General features: G+C 35.4%; 2 protein-coding genes across 5 annotated transcripts; both read left to right on the forward strand.

Annotated features, from left to right (window-relative positions):
- Positions 1-88: 88 nt before the first annotated feature.
- Positions 89-2,550, forward strand: LOC130815707 (serine/threonine-protein phosphatase 7 long form homolog). Its single transcript, XM_057682194.1, has 5 exons — positions 89-160; positions 236-655; positions 734-1,148; positions 2,207-2,259; positions 2,530-2,550. Exons 2-5 carry the CDS (start codon positions 236-238, stop codon positions 2,548-2,550), a joined length of 909 nt encoding a protein of 302 aa, XP_057538177.1. The 5' UTR covers positions 89-160.
- LOC130815165 (ABC transporter C family member 2-like) lies at positions 1,725-26,733 on the forward strand. Of its 4 annotated transcripts, none has more exons than XM_057681540.1 (28): positions 1,725-1,973; positions 2,530-2,937; positions 3,119-3,297; positions 3,887-3,926; positions 5,784-5,940; positions 8,104-8,218; positions 8,299-8,379; positions 8,642-8,666; positions 9,373-9,429; positions 10,570-10,635; positions 11,671-11,745; positions 13,962-14,069; positions 14,355-14,489; positions 15,382-15,488; positions 15,573-15,666; positions 16,692-16,859; positions 17,561-17,701; positions 18,543-18,746; positions 19,309-19,407; positions 19,533-19,685; positions 20,019-20,404; positions 21,677-21,857; positions 22,051-22,374; positions 22,474-23,230; positions 24,342-24,463; positions 24,679-24,924; positions 25,251-25,674; positions 26,443-26,733. In XM_057681540.1, exons 2-28 carry the CDS (start codon positions 2,605-2,607, stop codon positions 26,550-26,552), a joined length of 4,887 nt encoding a protein of 1,628 aa, XP_057537523.1. In that variant the 5' UTR covers positions 1,725-1,973; positions 2,530-2,604; the 3' UTR covers positions 26,553-26,733. The 4 variants fall into 4 exon arrangements, with proteins under 4 accessions (XP_057537523.1, XP_057537525.1, XP_057537526.1 ...); XM_057681542.1 differs by having other exon boundaries at positions 1,748-1,923; XM_057681543.1 differs by lacking the exon at positions 1,725-1,973 and adding an exon at positions 1,995-2,259.
- Positions 26,734-26,958: the final 225 nt, after the last annotated feature.

The raw sequence follows: 26,958 nt of genomic DNA on the forward strand, positions 1-26,958 counted from the left end.
TAACTATTCAAATTCATAATTTCACTATTTTATGATAGATGAAAATGTTAATCAATGTTTATTTGTTTGCAGCTGGCTTCGTGTATATCTTTCGAGATCCCACTCCCCACATACTCTCGTCTACTACAGGGACGCACTAGATCGACAACGGGACGAGCAGGTTAGTAACATTTACTATTTGTATTAGTTATGAATAAATTGTATACATTACTAAGCATATTGATTTCTATTACAGATGACATGGCAGCCTTACACAGCGGCTAAGATGGAAGCTTTACTGCACATATGTACATCGGGCCACGAGATTTGGAGATCGCGTTGTCCTCTTATTTGCTTTGACATTGTCGAGCTACATCTACCGGATCGTGTCATGCGTCAATTCGGTTTGGAGCAAGTAATCCCGCAAGCCTGTGACACCCAACCTCAACTACATGCGATCGATCGGAGGACTGGGGACAAGAACTACCTCGTACGACATAGATCGCATGTAGATGCGTGGAACGACCGAGCATCTACATTGGTTGGAGGAGATAACTTCACAGGTCATAGCTCTGCTATGTACATGAGTTGGTACAGGCGCATCTCGATATTACGCCTAACGAACACCGCATTTGCACAGCCAGGATCACATTACCATCCGACATCTACGTTTCTGGTACGTTTTCTTTCAACACTCATAACAAATAGTAATAGTTTTAAGTAACTCTTTTAACAATATAATGATAACAAACAGGCTGAGCGCATCCGATCGGTGCTCATACAATGTAATGACACGATTCAAGGGGCCGCTACATCGCCAGTTGACGTGGGGTATCGGCTATGTTCTCAGACCTTAGGCTCCATTAACGCGTCGTTGACCGATGCATTGAGTCAGGCGGGTTATGAGTACCTCATACCGACTCCACCCGTCATTGGCGAGGTAGATGACGCATTCCACACTCCTTCTCCAAGGAGTTCAGCCCATCGAGGTAGCTCTTCCGGAGGATCCAGTTCTCGGTCCACAAGAGGCCACCAGCGTTCATCTACTCGAGGTCGGTCTTCCAGATCGCCATCGACATCCGCTACTATGTCGCCGTTCGTTCCCCCGTCTTCCATCAACACTCCTCCTCCACATCCATCGCCTCCGCAAAGGATTATTACATATCAACGTGCTAGTCAACGACGAGCTCCTGCTCTTAATGTCATTGCGGAGGTTGACGAGTTCACACCATCATCATCCACCGGTGGGCAAAACAAAAGGGGCCGGGGGTTGTAGTTTAACAAACTTTGTATATTCTTATATGACTTGAACTTCTTGTATGAGTTTCCATAATTGTAATATATCTTTGTATTATTTTCATATTTATTTTTTTTAGAACAAGTTGGTTCGTAATTGATTATTATGGAATTGATGGTATTGAACTACTTTAATGCATGTTGCGTTCAATATTTTAAAATGAAAGAAAAAAAAAATAAAAAAAAAATCAGGCCACAAGCAAACCGCCACATGAAGTGGCGGTTTACCTGGACCAAACCGCCACCTGAGATGGCGGTTTGCCTTCACCAAACCGCCACTTCATGTGGCGTTTTTGTGCTTAAGGCAAACCGCCATCTCAAGTGGCGGTTTTGTCTGAAAAAATAAAAAAAAAAATAAATTTTCCACGTGGACGGTATTGTGGGAAATAATTTCCCAAAAAATGCAAAGTGGGAATTAATCTGTTTTTTAGCATTAATCTGGGAATAGACTCCAAATAACACTTACTGGTGAATTAGTAGTAGTAGAACAGGAAGAGTACAATTTTCAATATCAAAAAATTTGAAGATGTGGGGATATTTATCATTCTTGACTCGTTTGTCGTAAGTCATAGAGAATGGGCTTCTTCACACGAGTGATGAAAAGTTTGGATCCTTTGGCTCAGAGGATCAAAGTTGCCTGCTAGTTTGGTTGAATCTTCTTTTTTTAATTTTCAATCAGTAATCTGTAATCAGTACCAGTATAGCTTTTCTCTTTACTATTCATTATTTTGACAAAGTTGGATCAACTTTTTAAGATGCCCATCAATCTCCATCTCTCATTGGCATAAGATATTATTATTATTATTATTATAATTATTATTATTATTTAATAATAATAATATTTTTATTCAAAATTTATTTTCATGGTTTAAATATGTAATTGTGTGGTCAACATGAAGTAAGCATTTGTGTTCGTTTCATGGGTTCATAGTATCTTTTCATGTATGTATTTCCGATTCTACTTTCTGGGTTTTCTTTGTTATGGTACTTATTCATTATTGCACCAATCTTTCCGATTCAATTTGTCAATATTTTTGTTTGTTTTTTTGATTCATGGGTTTTTGTTCTTTGGTTATGCAAAAAATCATTGAAAAAGCTATGTTTGTACACTAATTTTGCTACTATTGTGTGATTTTCCTTCATTTGGTTTACTGTTTGCCATATCTGATTTCTTGTTTCTTGGTGTAAATCAATGTTTTTGATTTGATTGACTGATTCAAATCGGTTCTTATACTGGGTCTGATTTTGATGCAGGTGAAAAGGGGTGTAGCTTAATTTTAGTTACAAACTATTGTTTCAGTTCCAGTGAGAGAAGAAAGTTGATCAATAATGGCTTTTAAGCCATTGGAATGGTATTGCCAGCCAGTGGTCAATGGTGTTTGGGCAACAGCAGTGCAGAATGCTCTTGGGGCTTTTACACCCTGTGCAACCGACACCGTTGTGATTTGTTTTTCCCATTTGGTTATGATGGGGCTTTGTCTATATCGGATTTGGATTACCCACAAGAATCTCAAAGCTCAAAAATTCTGTTTGAGGTCCAATTACTATAATTACTTTTTGGTTTGTTTGGCTGGTTATGCTGCTGCTGAGCCTTTGTTTAGGTTAATCATGGGTGTTTCCGTGCTTAATTTGGATGGACAGGCCGGTCTTGCACCTTACGAGGTGTGCACCTCTTTTTAGTGCTTAGAGCTTGTTTATTTCTTCTAAGAATTGTCTCTATGAATTAATAATTTGAGGTCAATCTTACATATTGATAGTCTTGCTTCTTATTTTCTTCCACCTCCATGGCACATATGTATAAATGAAATTTGCAATTAGTTACACTTATTTTCTTTTGCTTCAGGTTCTCTCGTTAGTCGTTGAGGTTCTTGCGTGGTTCTCAGTGCTTGCCATGATTGCCATAGAAACTAAAGTTTATGTTCGAGAATTTCGATGGTTTGTCCGATTTGGTGTTATTTATGCTTTGGTTGGAGATGCTGTCATGCTCAATCTTGTTTTCTCTGTGAAGGAGCACTATGATAGGTTGGTTCTAATATTTTAATGCTATTATTGACATTGTACTTAAATTGAGTATCGATGGAATGTTGAGTTTTCCACTCTAATTCATTTTCCCATTAGATTCGTGACACATATATATATGTTGCTTTCTTCATTCTCTATTTTAATCGTCCGAGTTTGTTTACCTTTTGTGTTGCTTTCTACATCTTCCACTTTTCTTTTTGATTCTGTCTGTATATCTCTTTGTTTGCCTCTAATGGTAAGTATTTTTTGTAAGATTTTTTGTTAGGGTTTTCATAAAGTTAATATAGAATGGCTTGTTTTAGGTGGAAGAATAGAATAAAGCTCTTTTAATGAAGGAAAATGAAGTTGCTTCGAAGTGTAAATCAATCAGAAATTATAAAAGCTAGGATTGTTTGCATACATTTTTATCTGTAGCTTATAAATTTATGGCATAAAGATAGATTATTTGTATAAATTTATAAATAAAGTCTGAACTCTGAAGCTTTTGTGTAAGCAGAAAGTTTAATTGATCCAGATATAATATTGACATGCAATGACTGGATAAATATTTGTTTGGTTTACATTTGTAAATTGGGTTCTGTTGTTGCAGATCAGTGTTGTATCTCTACCTTAGTGAGGTTATCGTCCAGGTTAGTTGTTTTTTTCATTGTTCCGTTTAACATCCTTCATCATGTTTATTTTCTTCTTGCGATTAGGCATAACAAAATGGTTTATTTGTTGAATCTTGTTGGAGTTAGTTACTTGAGTCTTTTAAAAGTTACCTGAAACAACTAGGCTGACTCTGCTTTTCTGAAATCTGAAGTAATATTTGATGTCTTAACTTGCATGTGTCTGGTTTTATATACTGCTCATCCAACTTTGGATGTATCATGTATGCTAGTAATTTAATTTTTGTCCATCGTCAATGGAGTCAAAGATTTATAGTTCTTTGGTTTCAGATTATAATAAAATGACTCATTTTATTATGTGCACTCCTTGTTTATGTGAAGTTGCAAATGCATTTTTCTATCAAGAGTCAATTGGAAACTATCTCTTTGTTATCACAAGGGTAAGGTTAATGAATGTTGTTATGCTACTAATTTAGCTCAAGTTTTGTACATTGGACCACCCGAAGATCGAAACCCAAAATGGAAGCCTAAGTGGGAACGACTAAATGGAATCACGTTAATGGATAATTATGCTACTAATTTAACTTCAGGCAAACTTTTGACAATATATCTATGGCCTTAAACTAATACACAATGACGAAATACTAATGTAGATAATTGGAGATGCAGAGTTACTACATTTTGTTACCACCAAGATGAGTCCATCTTGTATCTTTTTATAAAGTCAATTCTTTAAAGGTTGGTGCTCGATAGAACATTTACTATAATTACGGAGGCAATGCTTGGTCTTCCTTTTCTAAAGGAAGGGGAGAAGATAAAATAATACAAGAATGTTTATGTATGTAATGAGTAGATGTTTGATGACACAAAGATGGTTGATTGTTATAACAAAATGCTAATTATTTTCGGTTTCAACCAATAAGAAAGTATGCGAACTTACTCATCATGAAGAAAAACAATAATTTATTGTTTTGCACTCTTTTTTGAGAGTGGTAAAGGTGCTCTTGTGACAAGTAACCATTTTTGGAAATGTTGTAGAAACCAAAGTTTTTTTTTGAATCTAAATGCCAAACATGAAATGAGGATATGTAATTTACTAAATGTATTTTTTCTCGCAAAAAAAAGTATTTTATCCTTATTTTCCATTATCTATGTGTACCATCAGGTTGGAACCAAAATGTCATTCTTAAAATAGTCTTAGTATCTACAGTAAGGAAGATATTACAAATGAGATGTATGCTATTAATTTGGATCCTAGAAATACTTTCTCCCAATAGATGCATGACTTAATGTTTCCATAATTTCCATACTCCTAAAGTCTCAATAGTTTTTATCATCTATAGTTGCCACACTCTTAGAGTTTCTATAATATAATATGGATTTTTTCCTTTTCTTGATAAACATGCTCATTTGGTGTATAAGGAGGCCTCCAAGTCTTGTAAACCTAGGCTTTATAGTTTGCTTTTATTAAGTATCAGCTATTTGATGATTAATTTGCACTCGGTCTGTTGGAATCCAATACCAAGGTCAATGTACTAGATATTGTGATTCCTTGGTAAAGATTGAAATTCGAAACATTATATTTGATGAAAATAGATTATCTTAACATTATAAAGATCTTACAATATACTAAATTATTGAATTAATTGATCATGATTGAAACAACTTTTGTTTCAAATCTACTTTTTTTTTGCTTAAAAAAAGATTTGCTGAGGACCGACATTCAGCTAATATTCCACCTCAAGTGGAACTTGCTTTGGTCATGATGCATGCTACTGAGAATTACAAGTTCACAAGCAAAGTGTTTTGACATGATTTATTTTCTCCTTGTCTAAAAGATGGGATTGATAATTGAGATATTGTTTTTCTTTGGTTTAGGGACTATTCGGAGTTCTTTTATTTGTCTACCTTCCTAGCTTGGATTCTTACCCGGGATATACACCCATAAGGCATGAACAAATCGAAGACAATGAGTATGAGGAACTTCCTGGCGGCGAGCTAATCTGCCCAGAGAGGCATGTTAACATATTTTCCAGTATGTTCTTTCCCTTGTACTTTTGTCTTGACAATTTTTTTTAGAAACATTGAGTTCTATATATGTCATCCTCTTGAAGTTTATTACTTAATTACTCTTTCTACCATAGTAAAAATATACGGTTGCGGTCGCGATTGTGGTAATGGAACGTTGATGTGGTAAAGGGAGTGATGAAGTTACACTGGTTTGATCATGTGTAAAGAAAACATGACAATACACCATTTATAAACGTGGAAGATTAAGTTTCTAAGGAGTTTAGATGTGGAAGGGGTAACTAATGACTTTGATAAAAAGATAGACAAATGACATGAAATATTGGGATTGAACAAGCATATGGCTATATAGATAGGAATAATTGGTGTTGGGAAATATATGCAAATGATCATTGGAATTGATTTTCTCGGTTATAGATTAGTATTAAGTATAATCTTTGCTATCGATGTCTCACGTTAATTTATTTTAGCTCAATAAGTCGACCGCATATGTTGGGTTTAAGGCTTAAGGCTTTGGGTTTGTTGTTTTGTATCCGTATTTAGGTGGTAACTTATATGATGGCTTGGTTATAGGGATGGTGGTGGTGGCAATGTCCTAAGATGTCAATGGTGAATTTGATAGAGGTTAATGATGGTGGTTGTCAAGTGTTGGTGTTGTCTTTGCGGTTGAGGTTAATTATGGTAGTTGTCAGTGATGATGGTCCTTGTGGTTGAGATTCACAGTGGTGGTGTTTTAGTTTTAAAAGCGCGCCTCGCATTACGCCATGTGTGCCTCGAACATAGGCTCGATTGAAAATGCCTCGGCTAGGTGAGGCAAAGCCAACTACAAGGGGCGTGTGCCTTGGTGCACCTCGATGCGTTTTACGCCTTGTGCACTCATTGCGCCTCCTCTTTGTGTTGGGTAATTAAGTTAAGCTTATTTGTTTGAAAAAAAAAAAAAAAACTAGAATTTTTTTTTACATGAATATGAAGTTAGAGAAACAATTGTTTCCAATAAAAGAGTTTCGTAAAGCAGGTGAAGAAGAAGAAGAAAATAACTTTGGGTATTTTTAACTTCTAAAGCACCCGAGATAATCAAAACATATTAGAGAAGGGGGAAAAGAAGAGAGTAGGTGATATGTTAGTTGGGATGAGGTAGGGAAAATATTTAGAAATGAATATTTTTGGTTATTTTGTGTTTTTTATTTCTTGCTGTTATTTTTGTTATTTGGGTTCAAGTGTCTTAGGCTTTTGTGTCTTTATATAGGGACACCTTATCATTGCAAAGTCTTGTCTTGTATTTTGAATAGGAATTCAGAAATAAAGGAGTTTACACAACACTCGAAGTTTTTTGGGAGTTTACATAGCACTCGAAGCTGTGTGGTCATACATATTGTGTTTTTCTTTGTTCTATTGGAGTGTATCTTGGTGTGTGAGACAGGGAGTATCACACTATTCTTCATATTCTCATCCTAAATGAAGCAGTATTTATCACAATAATAATGAATGTTTTCATGCTTTTCATGCTTGTTGGTAAATATGAATGTCATGTTGTTTGAAGTATTATATGCTCCCTCTGTTCCTATTTTATGTTCCAATAAGAACTTTCGCGTGGCTTAAGAAATGTAAAATCTTTGAAATAAAAATAATATTAAGGTAAATAGTGGAAATATTTTATATTGGATTTTAATTGTTAGTGTGGAATACACGGAGAGCACTAATAATTTTGGCAATATAAATGTGATGGGAAGAAATCCAATGGGTAAATCGGGGTTTTTGAAAAAACCTAAGAACAATCTTGTCCAGATCATGTAATAATCATGGTTAAATATGACCAAAATTATATGATAAAAATAGAAAGATTCGTTGTAGGAACATCAATTAGAACACCCCTTAATAGATCGTGCTCCCTTGCCTACAAAATGATTGCGCCTTCGCCATGCGTTTAACGCCTAGGCTTTAAGGACCTTCGCGCTTCGGTGCGCCTCACGCTTTTTAAAATTAAGGTTGGTGTAGAGCAGAGGGGTTGCTAGTTGGAGGACTAGTTGGATATCACACGACTAATCAATTACCCAAATCGTCTTTTATTCTCAAAGAGGACAATCAAAAAGAAACAATGGAAGTACGTGTTTTAGTAACCTAATTGTTTTGTTATTAACTAGTTTTTTCCTTTGGTTTGTGTTGTTGACAGAAATTGTTTTTTCATGGATGAACCCCCTCATGGAACTTGGTTATAGAAGGCCATTAACAGAGAAAGATGTATGGAAGCTAGACACATGGGATCAGACGGAAACATTGATTAGCAAGTAAATCTAATTGTCCACACTTATCTCTATTTCTTTATATTGTATGGAGGATTCTTATTACGACTTATTTGGAATTTTAGTTTTCAGAGATGTTGGGTTGAAGAATCTCAAAGACAAAAACCTTGGCTTCTGAGAGCTTTAAATAAAAGTCTTGGAGGAAGGTAAATGAGCACCGTCTTTTATTCAATGCTAACTCATATATACTTCTATATTTTTTCTTTAGCTACTCATGTTCCATTGCCTTTTCTAAATTTTTCTATTGTGCTAAATCTTTAGAGTTGTCAAATTTTTGCTTCTAAGAATTGGTTGTATACTTCTGATAATTTTTTGGTCTAAAAGATTTTGGCTGCTCAAATTTAATGCTTAAGTTTGTATTTACTAGATTTGACAATCCATTGATCCATTTTTTCGTTCCATTTGTAGGTTCTGGTGGGGAGGATTCTGGAAGGTGCTAATATTTTTACTTGCTATGCTAGATCATTTATTGAGTATTAATTTTTGTATTTTAATTATTTTAATTATTCTTAAACTATACAGAATGTATTATTTCTTGTATTTGGCACTCCAGGAATCTTTTAACAATAGTAACTAGATAGTCGACATGACGACATATTACAATTAATAGGTTATGATAATTTATTACTTCGTGAGGAGCTCAAGTTCTAAGTTCTATCCTTTGTATTGAATTTTTGTTTTTATTTTCACATATTTTATTTTTTGGGTGGCATTGGATATTTAGTTGGTGGGATTTAAAGTTTTCGTAAGTTTTCCCCCGACATGCATTCATTTTTCCACTAGCTGATAAAGTTCAATCCATGTAACTATAACTGCACATTCAATAATTGGTATTAAATGGTGGTAATGGTAATACGTTTTAGTGTTGACTTATATGAAATGTGTTATGCCATTACCGTGGTAAGGAGCCTCTTATCTCAAACATGTGTTTTTCATCACAATTTTCCACTAATTGAGTTAACATTTCGACTATTTAATATCAATAAACAAATAGGACATATGATCTATTGCACTGTAGCACTTAAACACTGTTTTGATAGAAACTCCATTTCATCTCTTTATTGTGGCTTATATGTAGCTCTTTAGGTTTCTGATGACACATCTTTTGTGCATTTAACATCCAATGTTTTGACTTGCAGATTGGGAATGATCTTTCACAATTTGTTGGTCCACTCTTACTCAACAGCCTCCTCAAGGTGATTTCTTTTTCCCTGCCATGATGCCAATAGAGAAAGGAGGGAAAAAAGGAAGAACATTCATCTATGTTTTTAAGTTTCTCTTGATTTTCCCTTGTAGATTTTGCAATGTTTCATCAAGTTGAGCATTTGTCTTGTTGGTTAGGAACTGCATGCTATTCTAGGGATTAATTTGTTGGTTAAGAAATTATTGTTGTCCTCTTTAAGAGGGAGGTTTGCCAAATTTATTTTTTTTTTTAATTTTTTTAATTTTTTTTTTAAAAGAAATGCATTTCGTTGAAAGGACAATTACTTACGTTCCACATATGATAAATTTCAAAAAGGTGTTTGCTCGTGTTTATTTCTTCTCTTTCAAGTTTTCATCCTTTAAAAACCTTGGTTAACCCGAGTAGATGTTGGTCAGTTGCGTTAATACTCAATTAATCATTTCTAGAATTCTTATCGCTCAACTAAAATATATAATATTTGACAATAACAATTTTCATAAAATATATGAGAAAACTAAATTATAAGGCAAATTGGCAAACCTACCAACTATTAAGAGCCTATTTCAAAGAGCTATAGGATTATTATTTGAAGTACACAACCTTTATTCCTCTAAAAGTGGTCGTAATATTATAATGTTCTTATGTTTTGCCGGATGATGATGACTTTTTATGAGATTGAAACTATTCTCTAAAATATTTAGATAAGCTAACACAAGTAGCATTTTTTATATGTGAATGCACCCACGTCCATCCACTCGAATACATACTTATGTAAACATATGTAGCAACTTATAATCAAAAGAAAGAAAAAAGGTGCAAAAAGAGAAAACTTGAGGAAACCCAATAGCATTGGTTGGAACCATAGTGCAAAAATACAATTTCGGTCACGGTCGCGGTGCTGATCGCAAAGCAGGCCAATGTTGATGATTTTATGGTCAATGTTGCCTTTCAGTCACAGTAAATTCAAAAACCTTTATAGTACGGTCAGTTGTTTATGATGCGACCTTATTTTTGCACTATGGTTGGAACTGCCTTATGTTATTACATTTGGTCTGAATACTTTGTAATAATCAATTCCAATTGAATAAATATTTATGATGTGTAGTATTTGCAATATTCAATTCTACACTTATATGGTGTGTAATTTTTGCAGTCGATGCAACAAGGGGATCCTGCTTGGATAGGTTACATCTATGCCTTTTCAATCTTTGTTGGAGTGGTATGATTGGTTACTTTTATCATCCTATGGGTTTTCTGATGATTGTTGCTATATCATTGCTTAATGTACAAATTTTTTGGTTATTTGTGCTTTAGTTGAATCATGTCATGGCTGCCTAAATAGGATTATATATCCTGGGCACTTTGGTGCTTTCTACTTGAATCTCTGTTCTCCACTATTCCACAATTCATCTTTTATTCATGTCATATGTGTGTTGGACATGAGTGGACGTGGTGTATTAAATTTGCTAAAATTTGGGGAAGCTTAGACTCAAATTTTGGGCTTCCTATCTAACTCTACCACTTTTGGCTTGTCTTTGCAAGTAAAGGTTATGATAGGATGAAACAACATAATTGATTTTTGTGGAACTAAAGCAATTGATAATGACCTATAATTGAGGAGACAAAGATGGTAATAAAGTTTTCTTCATTAACCTTCAAGGTTCGACTCATAAGATTACAATCGCGTCTTTAGGACTTATTAAATGAGTGCCTTACTCTACTCATCTCTTTTGTTACAACCCTAAATTTAGATGTTATTATTGTTATTGCTTGGACTCTTCACTTTACTTAATTCCCTGTGTAGACAAGAATCAATGGAGATGAGGGAGAATATATGTAGATGATCATTGGAACTGGTTTTTTTTATTTGTAGCTTACATTAACATTACATTACCTCAATGCCATAAAGTAGCTCCGACTTAGACGAGGTATGGGGTTTGAACTGTGATGTATGCAACATTACCCTTGTTACTTGTTAGTGATAACAAAATGGCTGTATCCAATTGAGGTTTGATACTTCTTGTAAATAACAAGTGCACATGATGTAATGAGCCATTTGTTTTAAATGCTTATTTTTTGGGGTTTATGTAGCCGACCCCATGTTGTTTGAAATTGGGGCTTAGGATTTGGGATTTTTGATTTTGTTTCATCTTTTTGCCATTATTGCTTATATACTAAATTGTTAAGTAGAGTTCTGTTTTTGGTTTCTTTAAGTTATCCTAATGTTTTTGCTTTCTGGTTATTTATTATCTAGGTTTTGGGGGTATTGTGTGAAGCACAATATTTTCAGAATGTTATGCGTGTTGGGTACCGCCTACGATCAACACTGGTAAGTTTGTTTTATTGTTCCTTTTGTGTTTTATTTTTCTGTCATGTATTTGAATTTTATATGAGATTGATTCCATTCTTCATTTTTTAAACATCACATTTTCTTAGTCTTACTTCCATATTATTGGGATGAAGTCATTGGCATTGTTGTGTTCTGTTTTTTAAATTAATTTTATGGAAAATTCAATGTCTACTTCCAATCCATATTAAAGCACTGCAACTTATGTGCAGTAGTATACTAGTAGCACAGTCACTTCCCCTTTTCTGGTATCTTAGTTGATTTTTTCTAGCTACGGTGTGGTGCCAACTTGTGTTTAGGCGAACATGAGTATCTGGTTTGCTTTAATTCTGGTAATGCTCATAAGATCTCATATAAACATAGTGCCAAAACAAGGTTGCATCATATCGTATCGGCCGAGCCCTAGAGATTTATGTACCAAACCGACATCTTAAAGGTGTAATTGACTGTTTTTTAGGTTTGTTCAAGGGAAATCTCATTATGTCAGCCAATATTTGGCAGTACGACCAACACCACCCTTTTATATGAAAGATACCTAGCTGTCCAGATCTTGACTCATGCCAAAATTTTATCAGTCGAATACATATGGCATATAGGTGACAGTGGTCTTGTTTTTGCACTCAATATAACGCTTTTTCACTCATATATAAAAGCTAATTCTTGTTGCTTTTCTTGAAAAGACAAAACATTTCTTATTTGATCAGTGAGTTGTTCAAATCATGCTCATTAAGTAAACTGAAAACCCATAGCAAATCTTTCTTTCTATTTTTTTCTTTTTTAAATGTTGTAGCAACCAATGAGGGCAGTGATCAATCCTGAACATGGTTGCTTTCTTGTAAAGTGGCCGTAGTTTGAAATTCCCTTGCCAACTGAAAACTCATGAGTATAACTATTTTGCATTGAGGTCTTTGTGTATCTGAAGAATTATGCAGTTGTAATTAAATTTGATTTGTACTTTCATCTTGAATTTGTAAAAAATATTGTTAAGAGAAGCTAGGGCATGTTTCAATTCAAATTAAAAACAATGGGAAAAAAATGCTAGAACCATCAAGTACTAAAACTAAGCCATAAGTTGATAATAGCTAGCCGCAACAATAGAAGAAGTGGTGATGGAACCACCTCTTGCTGCTAATTTCCATTTACAACAAGCTATGGCAGCTAAAAAAGTTGGCTTTGAAGAAGCACAAATGTTTGAACTCTTCAATCACATGTAGACTCCTAAATATTAGATGGTCAATTTTGCATCGTATGGTGTGTCTACAAGCGCTGTCTTGGCACTGAATGTGTCGATTACAATATGTTCAAGCGAGATGTTCAAATTTTGGGTCATTGATTCTTGGTTTTCCCATCACCGTTATCATCCTATTCCACTTTAAGGTTTTAGAAGAAAAACTTGAGATCTATAAAACTTAGATGTTCCAATTGTGGGTTATAAATTCTTGGTTTGTCTTCTTTGATGGGTGGAAAAGAGCTAATGGTAGATCGGTAGTTGTAGAGCTCCGAACTAAAATTGATGGTGAAGATTGTCATCTCAATGAGTGGAGAATACAAATTTATTTAAAGGGACATATGTGGTCTTTTCTAAAAGCAAGAGTGTAATTTTGGCCAAAAATGATTCGTTAAATGGCTAAAAAAGATCCCTGAGAAACTCTTTTTAGAAGCTTGGATTTGTAGCTTCTCCTCTTTAACTACTAGAAGCTTTTGTAGGCTGTTTACATACGTGTTTTTACTTCTCAAATACTACTTGTTTGGCCCAAAATTTGTTTCTCTATTTGAGAAACACTTCAGGGAACTAGGCCAAATGGTATCTTGCTGACATATTGCTTTAATTTTATTTGTGCAATTGCTTCTAGATATCAAAAAGTGTGAAACATTTTATCAAAACTCCTTTTATTGAGTTTTATGAAAGAGGTAATGTGTAGAAACTAGAAACTGGAGGATTTCACAAAAGTGGCACCATGTGTCCTTGGTGGCAAAGTGTAATTAATCAGTTATATCTGTCCACAAACCCAAGGAGACATGAATGCTCTTTATCAATCTAAGGTGAGAAACCCAGTTTGAGCAAGAAAGAAAAGTGACCATTATCCTGTAGGGTTGATCTTTATGCATTCTAAATTTTAAGTTCAGTATAAATTGCAGATTTTTTTTAGTGTATGCAATTTTCATATCTCTCTTTCTGCTTGTCAATTTTCCTGCAGGTTGCTTCTGTTTTTCGCAAATCTTTAAGACTAACCCATGAGAGTCGCAAAAATTTTGCATCTGGGAAAATAACCAATATGATGACAACTGATGCTGAATCCCTCCAGGCATGTTATTTCTAATTTTTAACAATTTCAATTGCTCTATGTTGACTTACTGAGTCATAAGTCATGATCTTTGAGAACCCAGATCTTCATATTATAATACATATGGTGCCTTCTCTGCTCCATTTAGCTGATTCTGGAAGCTTTGATTGTATGATTATCCTTCTATAAACATACATATGACACAATTTTTGACCTGTAATGGAGCACCTTTCTTAAGGCTTATTTCACCTCCCCTCATTTTGCCATCAAAAGTATTGGATCCGACGTGATTATTTGTTACTGCAGCAAACTTGCCAGTCACTTCATACAGTGTGGTCAGCTCCATTTCGCATCGTTATTGCCATGGTTCTTCTTTATCGGGAGCTTGGGGTGGCTTCTATTGTTGGTGCTTTAATGCTAGTTCTTTTGTTCCCTATACAGGTAAACCATAAAGCCATTTGTTGTATACCAGTAGTAAATTATGATTGTTCTTGAAGGCTTAGAAAAAGATTGTGGGGGTTCTTGTGTTTTGTATTTATTTTTACTTTGAAATGTTATAAACTTGAAGTCAAATAATTTCTTTTCATTCCAATTAGATTAGTTCTTTAAGTATTGTATTGACCTAGCTTATTGGTAAAGTTGGATGAATGCTAGAAAATGTGTTACTTCCAAGGGTGATTGAGTTTTCTAGTAGTATATATTAGTGGTATTCCACTTATTGTGTTATAAAAAATGATATCTTCCATTCCAAGATTAGTGTCTTTCTAGGCTACAGTCTAAAGGACTTGTTATTATTGTAACATTTTAGTCATAATACCATTGTAATACTTACAAATCGAATGGCATTGGTTTTCCAAACGAACATGTATTGTGCGATATTAAAGTGGAATTAAGTTGGGGAGAACAGACCCTTATAATGCTTTTGGTGCTTCTTTGCTATTTCTAATAATTGACTCAAAAGCAAGATCATATAATTAGGGATGCGCATGGGTCGGGTCCAACCAGACGCGGACACAAACCTATCAATTTTTGGTAGACCTAGACCGGGACCCGGACCTTCAGGGCTTGAAAATTGAACCTAGACCCTGAAATTAGGGGCGGGTTGATAGGGTCAAACCCATGACCATCCCTACATATAATTCTTCAATTTTCTCTTGTTGGAATAATGTGAGAGAAAAGGAGGGGAATAGCAGTGGTTGGGGAATTTAGGTTTGTGAGGGATCAAGAATTCAAGATACAGATTTTTTTCATTAATGCTTGTTTTACTCTTGCAAAAATTTTGTATATTATATATTCAAACAATATGATGACTGTTATTGCACATCTTTGCTAGACATCAATAATCAGCAAGATGCAGAAGTTGACCAAAGAGGGCTTACAACGTACTGACAAGAGAATTGGCCTTATGAATGAAATATTGGCAGCCATGGATACCGTGAAGTATGTATATCAAATAAAAATGCTTGTGCCCCTAACTTCTTCGTGGGACTTGTGAGAGTTGATAAAAGTTTGTTATATGAACAGATGCTATGCATGGGAGACTAGTTTCCAAGGAAAGGTCCAAAGCATACGAGGGGAAGAGCTGTCATGGTTTCGCAAAGCGCAGATGCTAGCAGCGGTATGTTTTAGTGAAAAGAACTGTTTAAATTAATAATCTACTTCATATCCCATGTTATTAGAGTGTGTATGATGTCCCATGTGAATAGGTAGTGGGAATATGAGTAAATTTGTTGATTGCGTGCACTGAAAATATTCTAGAAGCATACCATAATTTTCTTTTTCCATGTGGTGTCAGTCTACTTTTTATGATGCAATGGTACTATGATAATCTTGTTATCAGTGAAATCGTGTCGTACTAGAACTAAATTAAATCTTCCATAAAGTTGTAGCCAATACAGAACTGAATAAGTTGGTTGATATGCTAAGACGATCTTGGGAAGGCTTTGCAAATTATACCAAAGGAAACCTATATAACCCTGCATAGCAGAAAAGACCAACCCATTTAATTTATATGAGGACAATCTTACCACTGAATGCTAGAATTGGAGGTGGAAGATATTGCATCCTTAATGCTGATGGTTTGTGTGTAGATGACATTCTCTGTGCACTGTATTATCAGTGTCGTCATCTTTGGTTGCTACAATGTGGTGTCTTACTCATCTATAAATGAAATTTGAAACCTCATTTTAAGGTCTTAAATAGGTGTTATGTTTGTAAGCTGAGGATTGGTGACTATGCATGGTTCCTCTGCTCTTCTTTAATGACACCATTTTTTGGGCTCATAAAATAATTAAGGAGAGTATATGTCGACCTATTGGGCACATAAAATAAATAATGAGGGGAGTTCATGTTGACTCGTCTCCTTATGTGAGTAGAGGGATTTTTAGGATAGGAAAGACAAAAAAAATAGCACCAAGATGGTCCCCAAATGAGAAATGTTGTCATTTGACGGAAAGAAAGATACCAAATAAGGATATGTTGCAAGATCTGGTACATTCTTAAAAGGGAACATGGTGCAGTCAAAGAAGACAAAAAGAATTTTTGAAATATGTACTCACTACGTATATATAATCCTATTTGTTTGGCTTGATTTATTCCTTTTTTCTATTGTTAGATTTGACATCTTTGTCTTTACATTTGCAGCTGAACAGTTTTATACTGAATAGTATACCTGTTATGGTGACTGTGGTCTCTTTTGCAATATTCTCACTTCTTGGAGGTGATTTGACGCCAGCAAGGGCATTCACATCACTTTCTTTATTTGCAGTTCTGCGGTTTCCACTTTTTATGCTTCCAAACGTCATAACACAAGTATGCGACAGTTCTTCGACTCTCTTTCTCCTCTTCATAAATGCTGTTTCCATGCAGTCATGATTATATTCTGGTGTTTCCATGCATTCACATCATGATGTTTTCCTTGCTGCTATTATTTTCTTATTGCTGTCCCTTGTATTGTTGTTATGTTAACGTTTCTCTTATGCAGTGTGCAACAAACATTACGCCTTTATTATCTAGTTCCTCTTTATTCCTGTCGTGAAGCTTTTCTTGTTTGAAATTATCGTGGGTTGCACTTTGTTGGTTTATTCGGCATGCTTAAACTTCAGTTAGAATAGTTTACTAGGGATGTCAATGATTAGAGAATTTGGTACTCAATCTGGTGCTACAACAGTGCTTTTATGTTACCCTTCTAAATTTTAAAAAGTTGTTCTTACCGTTCTTACCCTCCATTGAGACCATAATGGTATAATCCATTGATATTTGTATATGATTTTGCTATGGAAGAGATAGTATGCGTGTAATTCCAAATATAATTCCTTGCCTCTAAACCGTTGATACTTTTTGCTCTATATGCTTGTGCTTTCTTGAGATATTAAACTGCAAAAGAATATTGCAGTGACTGCCCATTACACGGCTACTTTTGCACTATACGTCGGTTTCTTTATTTCTGTATAGTTTCTTACCACAAACTTTTTGGTTGATTTGACCAGATCTGTATTGCTTTGTGGTGACAGGTTGTAAATGCAAATGTATCTCTGAAGCGTTTGGAAGAACTATTGCTTGCTGAGGAGAGAGTACTTCGCCCAAATCCACCTCTTGAACCTGGGAAGCCAGCTATCACGATAAGGAATGGGACCTTCTCTTGGGATTCAAAGGTTTCTCACATTTATTCTGTCAAAACATATATATGTTCATGCATGTGTGTGTGTTTGTTTGCGTGTGCGTGTGAGAGAAAGAACTTGAGAACTAATGTCTTTTCAAATGAAAAGTGTTTCTTGGTTCATTAGTAATCATGTTAGATTATAATTTAAATGGTAGACATGTTGAGATTTAGTTCTCATGTTCTCATATAATGTTAATTCTCATGTGAATTATACGTTCAGTCATACTAAATAACGTTACAAGCAAAGTTTATGTAGAACTATTGATGTTCTGAAATTTTTGGTTTCTGCAACAGTGACGTCTAAAAATGGTTTTAGAAGCACCCATCATTTTTCACTGTGCTGTTTGATCTGACTACAATAGAAGTATTGTTTTCTTGAACATGTCCACTTCTGAAATCTGGGATATTATCCTGTATTTAGTTAAACCAAATTCAATTTTTTTTGACAATTAGACTAAATTTAACTGAATTTAATTAGCTGGATATTAGCACTTGATTTTCTTGTTCCTACTTGTAATTCAGGATATATTTGAATTTGCACTACTAGTTTTAAACTTTATGCTCCTAAGGATTTACATGTGCTACACAATGTGTTTGATGAGCCTTGCACTTTTTTTATTAACAGGTCGTAGTGTATCAATTATGTTACCATCCATTCTTGTATGCTGATTTTCTTAGTGATTTAGTTTCCATGATTTTGTATGTCTAGTAATTATTTTCTGTTCATATATTCCCACATTCCTAAACATATTTTGTTTGGCCTTTGAACAAATATGGATTTTGGTGGTTCTCACTCCTTTAACAGTGTCCAATGTTTGGATTTGTTTCTTCAGGCAGAGAAGCCCACCCTAGCCAATGTAAATTTAGATATACCTGTTGGAAGCTTAGTTGCGATCGTAGGTGGTACTGGAGAGGGTAAGACATCACTAATTTCTGCAATGCTTGGGGAACTTTCTTCAATGTCTTCGGATACAAGTGCAGTCATTAGAGGGACAGTTGCTTATGTGCCACAAGTTTCTTGGATATTCAATGCAACTGTGAGTTCGTCATTTTTTTGTTGTTGTCTATTTTCAACACTTATCACTACAAGGTACAAGCCTACAACCTATGTTACTTGGACTCGGTAACTGAGGTTGGATACTAGTACGTGTCCAAGTGTAGGATACGTCTAAATATTCAATTTTACGCCTAAAATGAAGTGTCTAAGTGCCATACCAATGTCGGAGGATCAAGGATTGGACACGGGTACGTGAAGTAAAATGAAGAGTCCGAGTAACATAGCCTACAACAGCAGGGATTCTGTCCAGTTGTAGGGCATCCTCTAGTTTTGCTTGATACGCTATATTATTAATCATTCTTGGTTAAATACTTCCTTTTTAAGTGCACCTTTTTGTTTGGAACACAAAATAAGGAATGATGACAGTGTGTGAACATGGGAAAGTTTATCCATTATACCTCTAAAAAGTATCCATAAAAAGAAATGGAGCTCTTAAGTAGCACTTTTCAAAAGGGAAAATGCTTATTCTTTCCGAAACAGAGGAAGTATTAAATACCATTGAGTTCATTTTTAATTTCCTTTTAAAATATATGTGCTTTCAGGTGCGCGATAACATTCTGTTTGGATCAGAATTTGAACCAGCAAAATATGAGAGGGCATTAGATGTTACAGCCTTGAAGCATGACCTGGAATTACTTCCAGTAAGTTCAATAGTAATCATTAGGAGTTGCCTCTGGCTGCTTATCGTTGTCTATGTCATTGTCAATTTATGCAAGTTCTTGTTGAGTTGAAATTTGTGGCTCCATTCATTTACTTTCTCAACCAGGGTGGTGATCTTACTGAGATTGGTGAAAGAGGAGTGAACATAAGTGGTGGACAAAAGCAAAGAGTATCAATGGCTCGTGCTGTTTATTCCAATTCAGATGTTTTCATCTTTGATGATCCTTTGAGCGCTTTAGATGCTCATGTGGGCCGACAGGTAATTATTGGCTGCCTACGATTCTTCTATTTAACCGATTTGTTTGGGATTCCATTTCTGTTGGATCTTTTTCAATTGGTCAAATTAATGATTTATTAATTGTCTGCCATCACCATAATTGGTAATAGTACGTCGAGTTTTGGTTCTAGCATCTAAGCTTCAAATAGGCACTCCCTTCTTATAACTTTGTTACAACTTGATCAGATAAAGTGTATTCAATTCTGAAGAGAGGAGTGGAACGAGGAATTGGATGTTTGTATTATTGTTAACAGTTCATTCCTTTTCTTGGTACAATAATTTTAGTTGACTTGTGTTATTTGGATCCACCTGTAGGTTTTTGAAAAATGTATCAAGGAAGAGCTAAAAGGAAAAACGAGGGTACTCGTTACCAATCAGTTGCATTTTCTATCACAGGTTGATAGAATCATTCTAGTTCATGATGGTGTTATAAAAGAAGAGGGTACTTTTGAGGAATTGTCTGAGGAAGGATTGATGTTCCAAAAATTGATGGAAAATGCTGGGAAAATGGAAGAATATGCAGATGAGACGCATGATGTTGAAAACAAGGATGAAAAGGTTCCAGAAGCTGGAGCAAATGGAAGCATCGTTGACAAACCAATAGGTTCAACTGATACACAAAAGCCTAAAGAATCAAAGTCTGTTCTGATCAAGCAAGAAGAACGAGAGACAGGTGTTGTGAGCTTGAATGTCTTAATGAGGTATTGTGAAATTTTCTAGAAATATCACATAACACTATTGGTTACGTCTGTTTTCTGGTGTATAGGAATAAAAATACTTGTTATCTGCTATTTTATTTGCGTGTTTCATCTTGAAGGCACAAAAATGGCCGCATATAGTTGGAAAAATTACCGTGAATAATACAAACTTTTGCTAAGTTCCCTACAGTATACCAAGTTTTGATTAACCATGAATAATACCAACTTTGGGACATGTTTTTCCTATAATTATACCAACTTATATTTAACCATTAATTTACCTTTGTTTTTTAAGTTAAATAATCTACTATAAACAAAAGTTGATATTATTTTAGGTAAACATCCCCTAAGTTGATATTATTCTTGGTTAATCAAAAGTTGGTGAGTAAAAGTTTGAATTATTCACGGTAATTTCTCATATAGTTTGGGTATATAATGTCATCCTTGCTTAATTAAGAGTTACGGGTTCAAACTTACTGCACATACAACATATCCTCAGTTTGGATAAGAGAGTTCAGGACTGGTCTATGCTTCCATTCCTTCTATCGGTCCTGGCTTCTAGTTTGAAATGAGTAAAAGCATACTGAGTACTGAGTCTTTAATTTATTAGCATGTAATCTTCTACTAGATCATAGTCCTGTTGGAGTTGCTATTGTATACTCGTTCACTTAAATAATCAAGTTTTCAAATTTTGCGAAGATAAAAGCTTGAAAAACTGCTTATTGGATCATATCTTTAAGCATATTTGAAGAAACAGGCATCAGAAATTGAACCCCTCTGAGGCTTAACTTTTGTTGTAATGAAAAAGATTGAAGTTCATCTGTTTTCCTACATGTCATATATGATGGAAGCAATTGCAAAATATGTGGAGAAATAATTATGATGATGATGACATAGTAAGTGAAAAAAAAATCAATTTTGTTAGTGAGGCTATAGGAGTGAACAAGTGGTAGATAAAAATATTGTGACTCTGGTAAATAAGGTTCAACCTTTTCCGTTCTATATGAATTGTTGTGGTCATAAAATTTTCAAAGTCCATAGGAAAATGTCTCCTTATTACGGGGTAAGGATGCATATTATAGGTTGCATTACCACAATGTGACCGTGTTATAAAGGATTTTGAGCTTGAGTTTTGCACTACACATCCGAACTCCCCTTACCCTGCCCAAGTGCAAACCAATTTTGTAGGATTGGGGCAATGCAATGTGTTTTATGATGTATGATTGACTTTTGAATTTATCAGTAATTTTATGTCTTCACATCTCGTGAATGCAGATACAAAAATGCACTTGGAGGGACATGGGTGGTTATCGTACTTCTTATGTGCTACGTCATTACAGAAGTTCTACGTGTTTCAAGTAGCACATGGTTGAGTGCTTGGACAGATCAAAGTGGAACCAACAAATATGGACCAGGAACTTACAACCTAGTTTATGCTATTCTATCATTCGGTCAGGTAACTGTTATTATTGTTTGACTTAAAAGTTCCCTTATATTTGGTCATTTCTTGTTGAAGTGTCTTTCAAAAGTCCCTAGGGACTTCTGTTCCAATTAAAAAAACTGAAAGGTGGAATTTTGGTTGTCTTTGAATGGATGGATACTTATGGGTGACAGTAATATGTTATCTGTGATGCATTTTCCTGTTTCAGGTTCTGGTTACATTGTTTAATTCCTACTGGTTGATCACATCAAGTCTTTATGCGGCTAAGCGACTCCACGATGCCATGCTTAAGTCTATTTTAAGAGCTCCGATGGTTTTTTTTCAAACCAATCCTCTTGGACGGGTGATCAATAGATTTGCAAAGGATCTTGGTGACATAGATCGAAATGTTGCTGTATTTGGAAATATGTTTCTGAATCAAGTGTCACAGCTTCTTTCAACTTTTGTCTTGATTGGAATTGTGAGCACCATGTCCCTGTGGGCCATCATGCCTCTTCTGGTCGTGTTTTATGGCGCCTATTTATATTATCAGGTACGTCTGGCATTTGGGATCTTTGCAATCAAGTCTTCCACTGATTAATCTACCCTTATTAAAAAATTTATTGAGAAGTAATGTTATTGTGTTGTGCAGAGCACTGCACGGGAGGTTAAACGGTTGGATTCAATCAGCCGATCTCCTGTTTATGCACAGTTTGGAGAAGCATTGAATGGGCTATCAACTATCCGTGCCTACAAAGCATATGATCGAATGGCCAACATCAATGGAAAGTCTATGGACAACAATATCAGATTCACCCTTGTGAACATGAGTGGAAACCGCTGGCTTGCTATCCGTTTAGAAACACTAGGAGGCCTCATGATATGGCTTACAGCAACTTTTGCTGTTATGCAGAATGGGAATGCAGAGAACCAGGAGGCGTTTGCCTCTACAATGGGTTTGCTGCTTAGTTATGCTTTAAATATCACTGGGCTGTTGACTGGTGTGCTAAGGCTTGCAAGTCTTGCAGAAAATAATTTCAATTCAGTTGAACGGGTTGGAACTTATATTGATTTGCCTTCTGAGGCACCTCCAGTCATTGAAAGCAATCGCCCTCCTCCTGGTTGGCCGTCATCAGGTTCTATCAAGTTTCAGGATGTGGTATTACGTTACCGACCTGAACTTCCTCCTGTCCTCCATGGTGTCTCCTTTACAGTACCCCCTAGTGACAAGGTTGGAATTGTTGGGCGAACTGGAGCAGGGAAATCAAGCATGCTTAATGCATTATTCCGTATTGTAGAACTCGAACGCGGGATAATTTTAATTGATGACTGTGATATTGCCAAATTTGGACTCACTGATCTGCGCAAAGTTCTCGGAATCATCCCGCAAGCACCTGTTTTGTTTTCAGGTATGCTTCATTTAGTCTTGGTCAGTTTTGCAGTTTCTCTTGATGGTAATTGGTAACATCTATTTCTGTTGACACTTCCATGCTATTCTTGAGATTATCATCCGAAGGCCAACATATCCAACCTAAAAATAATACTCCTATACAAACGTATAGATTTTAACACTGTGTACCAAATGGGTCGTTAAAGTACAACCTTCCATTGTCATTAAGTGGTTCATACCTAAGTGAGGCATTGCAAAAACAAATATGCTTTTTTCGGTCGACTTTTTATAGTAAAAATCATCTACAACTTCACATATAAATAAGACGGCATAATTCACATTACGTAACAAAAATGAACCATGTCAACCAGTTTTCTGTTATTAGGGTTCATTTGAGGACACCCTCTAAAATTTTGGATTATTCAAAATAATTCATAGTTGGATGCTTAGAGTAAAAACAAGGCCGCATCGCATTGCATCGGCCACATTGTAAAGCTTTTCAAAATCGTGTTTTGGGCCGTATATCTTATGATTCGGCCGATATTTAGGCGTTACGAACTTACGGTAGCATCACTCTCGTTACCGCATTCAACTTTCTGTTACCGTGATTGCGATTGACCATATTTTTACACTATGGTTGGATTGGAACACTGGCCATGTATGAATTATTCCCTTCAGCCTTTCCTATTTAGGCAATTGCGATTAAAGTTAAAATGCAATGTTGCTAAAATGGAAGGAGGTTTTGTTATTGTTCGAGAGCTTTGTCATGGTGAAGGCATAAAATTGGTTGAACAACTTTTTGGTGCTATTCGAGTTGTTGACTTGTAGTTGTAGCTAATTGCCTTTGAATTTCTCAACACATATTTGTGGTGGTGATCCTTTGAGTTGTTCGTTTGCAAATAAGACCGAAGGGAAGAATGTCAAAGAGGACCGCATTTAAGCTCAAATCTGAAACTTGTCATATCTTTTGTCCTTGAACTCAAAATATCCAATTTAGACCTAGGAATGTCTTGGGGTCCTATACACCCTATCTGGAATTATTTCAATAGTTCAAATGTTTTTGCACTGTATATTTGTGCTCTCTGGTTAAGAAAGTTTAATGTGAATATATTCTTTTCTGCCGTCAACAGGATCTGTACGATTTAATCTTGATCCTTTTAATGAACATAATGATGCTGACCACTGGGAAGCTTTAGAGAGAGCCCATTTGAAGGAAGTCATCAGGAGGAATCCTTTGGGTCTGGATGCCGAGGTATGTTGTGTCATCCGGTGTAAATTATGCAAGTATTAAGTTACCTTATGCTATTTACTACATATTGCTCAAATATCCTATGCAAAATACATTAAATATTGTTCAAAGATACAAATATTCTTCCTTGTACATCATACACAGAAGTAAAGTAGTTCATTGTTGAATCTTTTTAACCTATAGCGTGTTTCTTCTTGATCAATGCCTCTGTTTTTAAGGTATCTGAAGCTGGGGAAAACTTCAGCGTTGGTCAGCGACAACTCCTGAGTCTTGCTCGAGCTTTGTTACGAAGGTCCAAGATCCTGGTTCTTGATGAAGCAACTGCTGCCGTTGATGTTAGAACTGATGCTCTAATTCAGAAAACAATACGAGAAGAGTTTAAATCATGTACAATGCTGATTATCGCACATCGGCTCAACACTATTATTGACTGTGATCGCATCCTCCTCCTCGATGCTGGGAAGGTAAATCTTCCTACATTCAATTATTGGCATCCATTCTGGTCCATCTGCGTACAAGTTCTATTCTCTTGTTTACTTGACATGGCCAGTAATCGGCAAGGGCAAAGCGGGCTATTGCCCAGGCCCCAAAATTCTGACAATCCTAAAAATTTATTGTCAAGTACAAGGTTGATTTTTAATTAAATTATATTTAGATGCAACTTGCAATTATTATAGAGTAATACGAGTTTTTGGTATTTTAGTGCCCTAATCGGGTTTCCTTGTCAAATGCTTAATTGTTTATTATTGAAACTTGTCGCCTATTGGTTTAACGTTACGTTGTTTCACAGGTAGTAGAATATGATACCCCAGAGAAACTTCTGCTAAATAATGAAAGTGCATTCTCTAAGATGGTTCAAAGTACCGGAGTTGCAAATGCTCAGTATTTGCGTAGCCTCGTACTTGGAGTTGAAGGGGAACATAAATCAACTGCTGACGATGATAGACTAGATGGGCAAAGAAGATGGCTGGCATCTTCCCGATGGGCTGCTGCAGCTCAGTTTGCGCTTGCAGTGACCTTAACGTCATCACAGAATGACCTTCAGCGGTTAGAGATTGAAGACGAGGATAATATTCTAAAGAAGACAAAGGATGCAGTTATCACGCTGCAGGGTGTTTTGGAAGGAAAGCATGATAAAGCTATTGAGGAAACTCTCGAACAATACGAAGTTCCTAAAGATAGGTGGTGGTCTTCTCTATATAAAGTGGTTGAAGGTAAAAAAAAAATCGCTTTTTTATATTAGACTGCTTAGAACTAGAGATATTTTCTTTTGCAGCAGATCGTCTTTTCACTAATAAATTTTATGCTTTTAGCATCACTCGAGCTCATTTGATGACTTGGTGCAACTGAATCAACTTTTAACTTTGATGGCCCTTTTGATTTTGTTTCCACTTTTTAACTAGACTTTGCCCAGTGACTAGTGTAACGTGATTCGCCAGTTAATTCGCTTTTTTAGATTCGCGATTCACTCAAAATTACCCTGAAATGGTTAGTGAATCATGTGACAGTGTTGGTGACTCTGTTACCCATTTGATAAGTGATGACGACATTTTCTGCTTGTAATCCGTCTCAAGCTAGATTACGTTCATTTCATAATGACCCTTATGAAGACCTTCCATTTGGCTTTTCAATCCCAAATTTGGGTAGTTTAGCTTCGATTTTAGCATGTTCTCACCAACTTATCAACACTAAACTGAACTATTCTTAAATTAGCTGTAATAAGTTGGGGCAACATGTTCTTAGTTTATGTTTCTTGTCTTTTTTTTTTGGGACGAAACGTTCATAGTTCAGATCCATATCTTTCAATTTACGCTCCATGCTTCTATGGCCTATGGGCTTGCAGTCAAGGATCGAGGATGATGCTTAATTTACGAGTCTGTATGACTTTACCTTTGAAGTGTATATGTTTATTTTTCTTTGTCCGCTTTTTGTGATGCTATTGGATTGTGAACTAGACTTAGCTAATCTGTGTTCTTTCACAGGTCTTGCCGTGATGGGTAGATTGTCACGAAGTAGGCTTCATCATCCTCAGTACCATTTTGACGACAAGTCTATTGACTGGGATCATGTCGAAAATGAAGTTAATCTTTGAGTCGATTGCTTATGTAATCGGTTGAGTGGTTTTTGTAATGCATTCGACAAAGAACTAATTAGGCGATTTTCTATAATGATAACAGTAGACATTAGTGTCTTCATTGTTGTAGCTTTTGAGAGTTATATATACTAAATTTCATTTGAAATCTTTCTAAGACAAACGTCTTTTATGTTTGAAATCTAATTGCTGACACCATCAGTATCAGTCAATTAGCTATTAGTAAGGAAGGATGACTAAGTTATATCGTTTCGAGTTACTCTATGTCCCATCAAATTTACTTTATTTGCTATTGATAAACAAATTAAGAAAAATAGGTAAAAGTAATTATTTATGAGAAGTGAGAGAAATATGTGGATAAAAATTTAAAAAAGAATGTGAGACAACAGCTAAAACTAAAAAAATA

Source organism: Amaranthus tricolor, chromosome 6, assembly GCF_026212465.1.
Source record: "Amaranthus tricolor cultivar Red isolate AtriRed21 chromosome 6, ASM2621246v1, whole genome shotgun sequence".
Taxonomy (NCBI): domain Eukaryota; kingdom Viridiplantae; phylum Streptophyta; class Magnoliopsida; order Caryophyllales; family Amaranthaceae; genus Amaranthus; species Amaranthus tricolor.

Coding starts and splice junctions, on each gene's coding strand:
- LOC130815707 (XM_057682194.1), top strand. CDS start 236: ATGACATGGCAGCCTTACACAGCGGCTAAGATGGAAGCTTTACTGCAC. Junction 656..733: donor ATCCGACATCTACGTTTCTG/GTACGTTTTCTT, acceptor GATAACAAACAG/GCTGAGCGCATCCGATCGGT. Junction 2,260..2,529: donor TCTGGGTTTTCTTTGTTATG/GTACTTATTCAT, acceptor ATTTTGATGCAG/GTGAAAAGGGGTGTAGCTTA.
- LOC130815165 (XM_057681540.1), top strand. CDS start 2,605: ATGGCTTTTAAGCCATTGGAATGGTATTGCCAGCCAGTGGTCAATGGT. Junction 17,702..18,542: donor CCTTCTCTTGGGATTCAAAG/GTTTCTCACATT, acceptor TTGTTTCTTCAG/GCAGAGAAGCCCACCCTAGC. Junction 24,925..25,250: donor TCCTCCTCGATGCTGGGAAG/GTAAATCTTCCT, acceptor GTTGTTTCACAG/GTAGTAGAATATGATACCCC.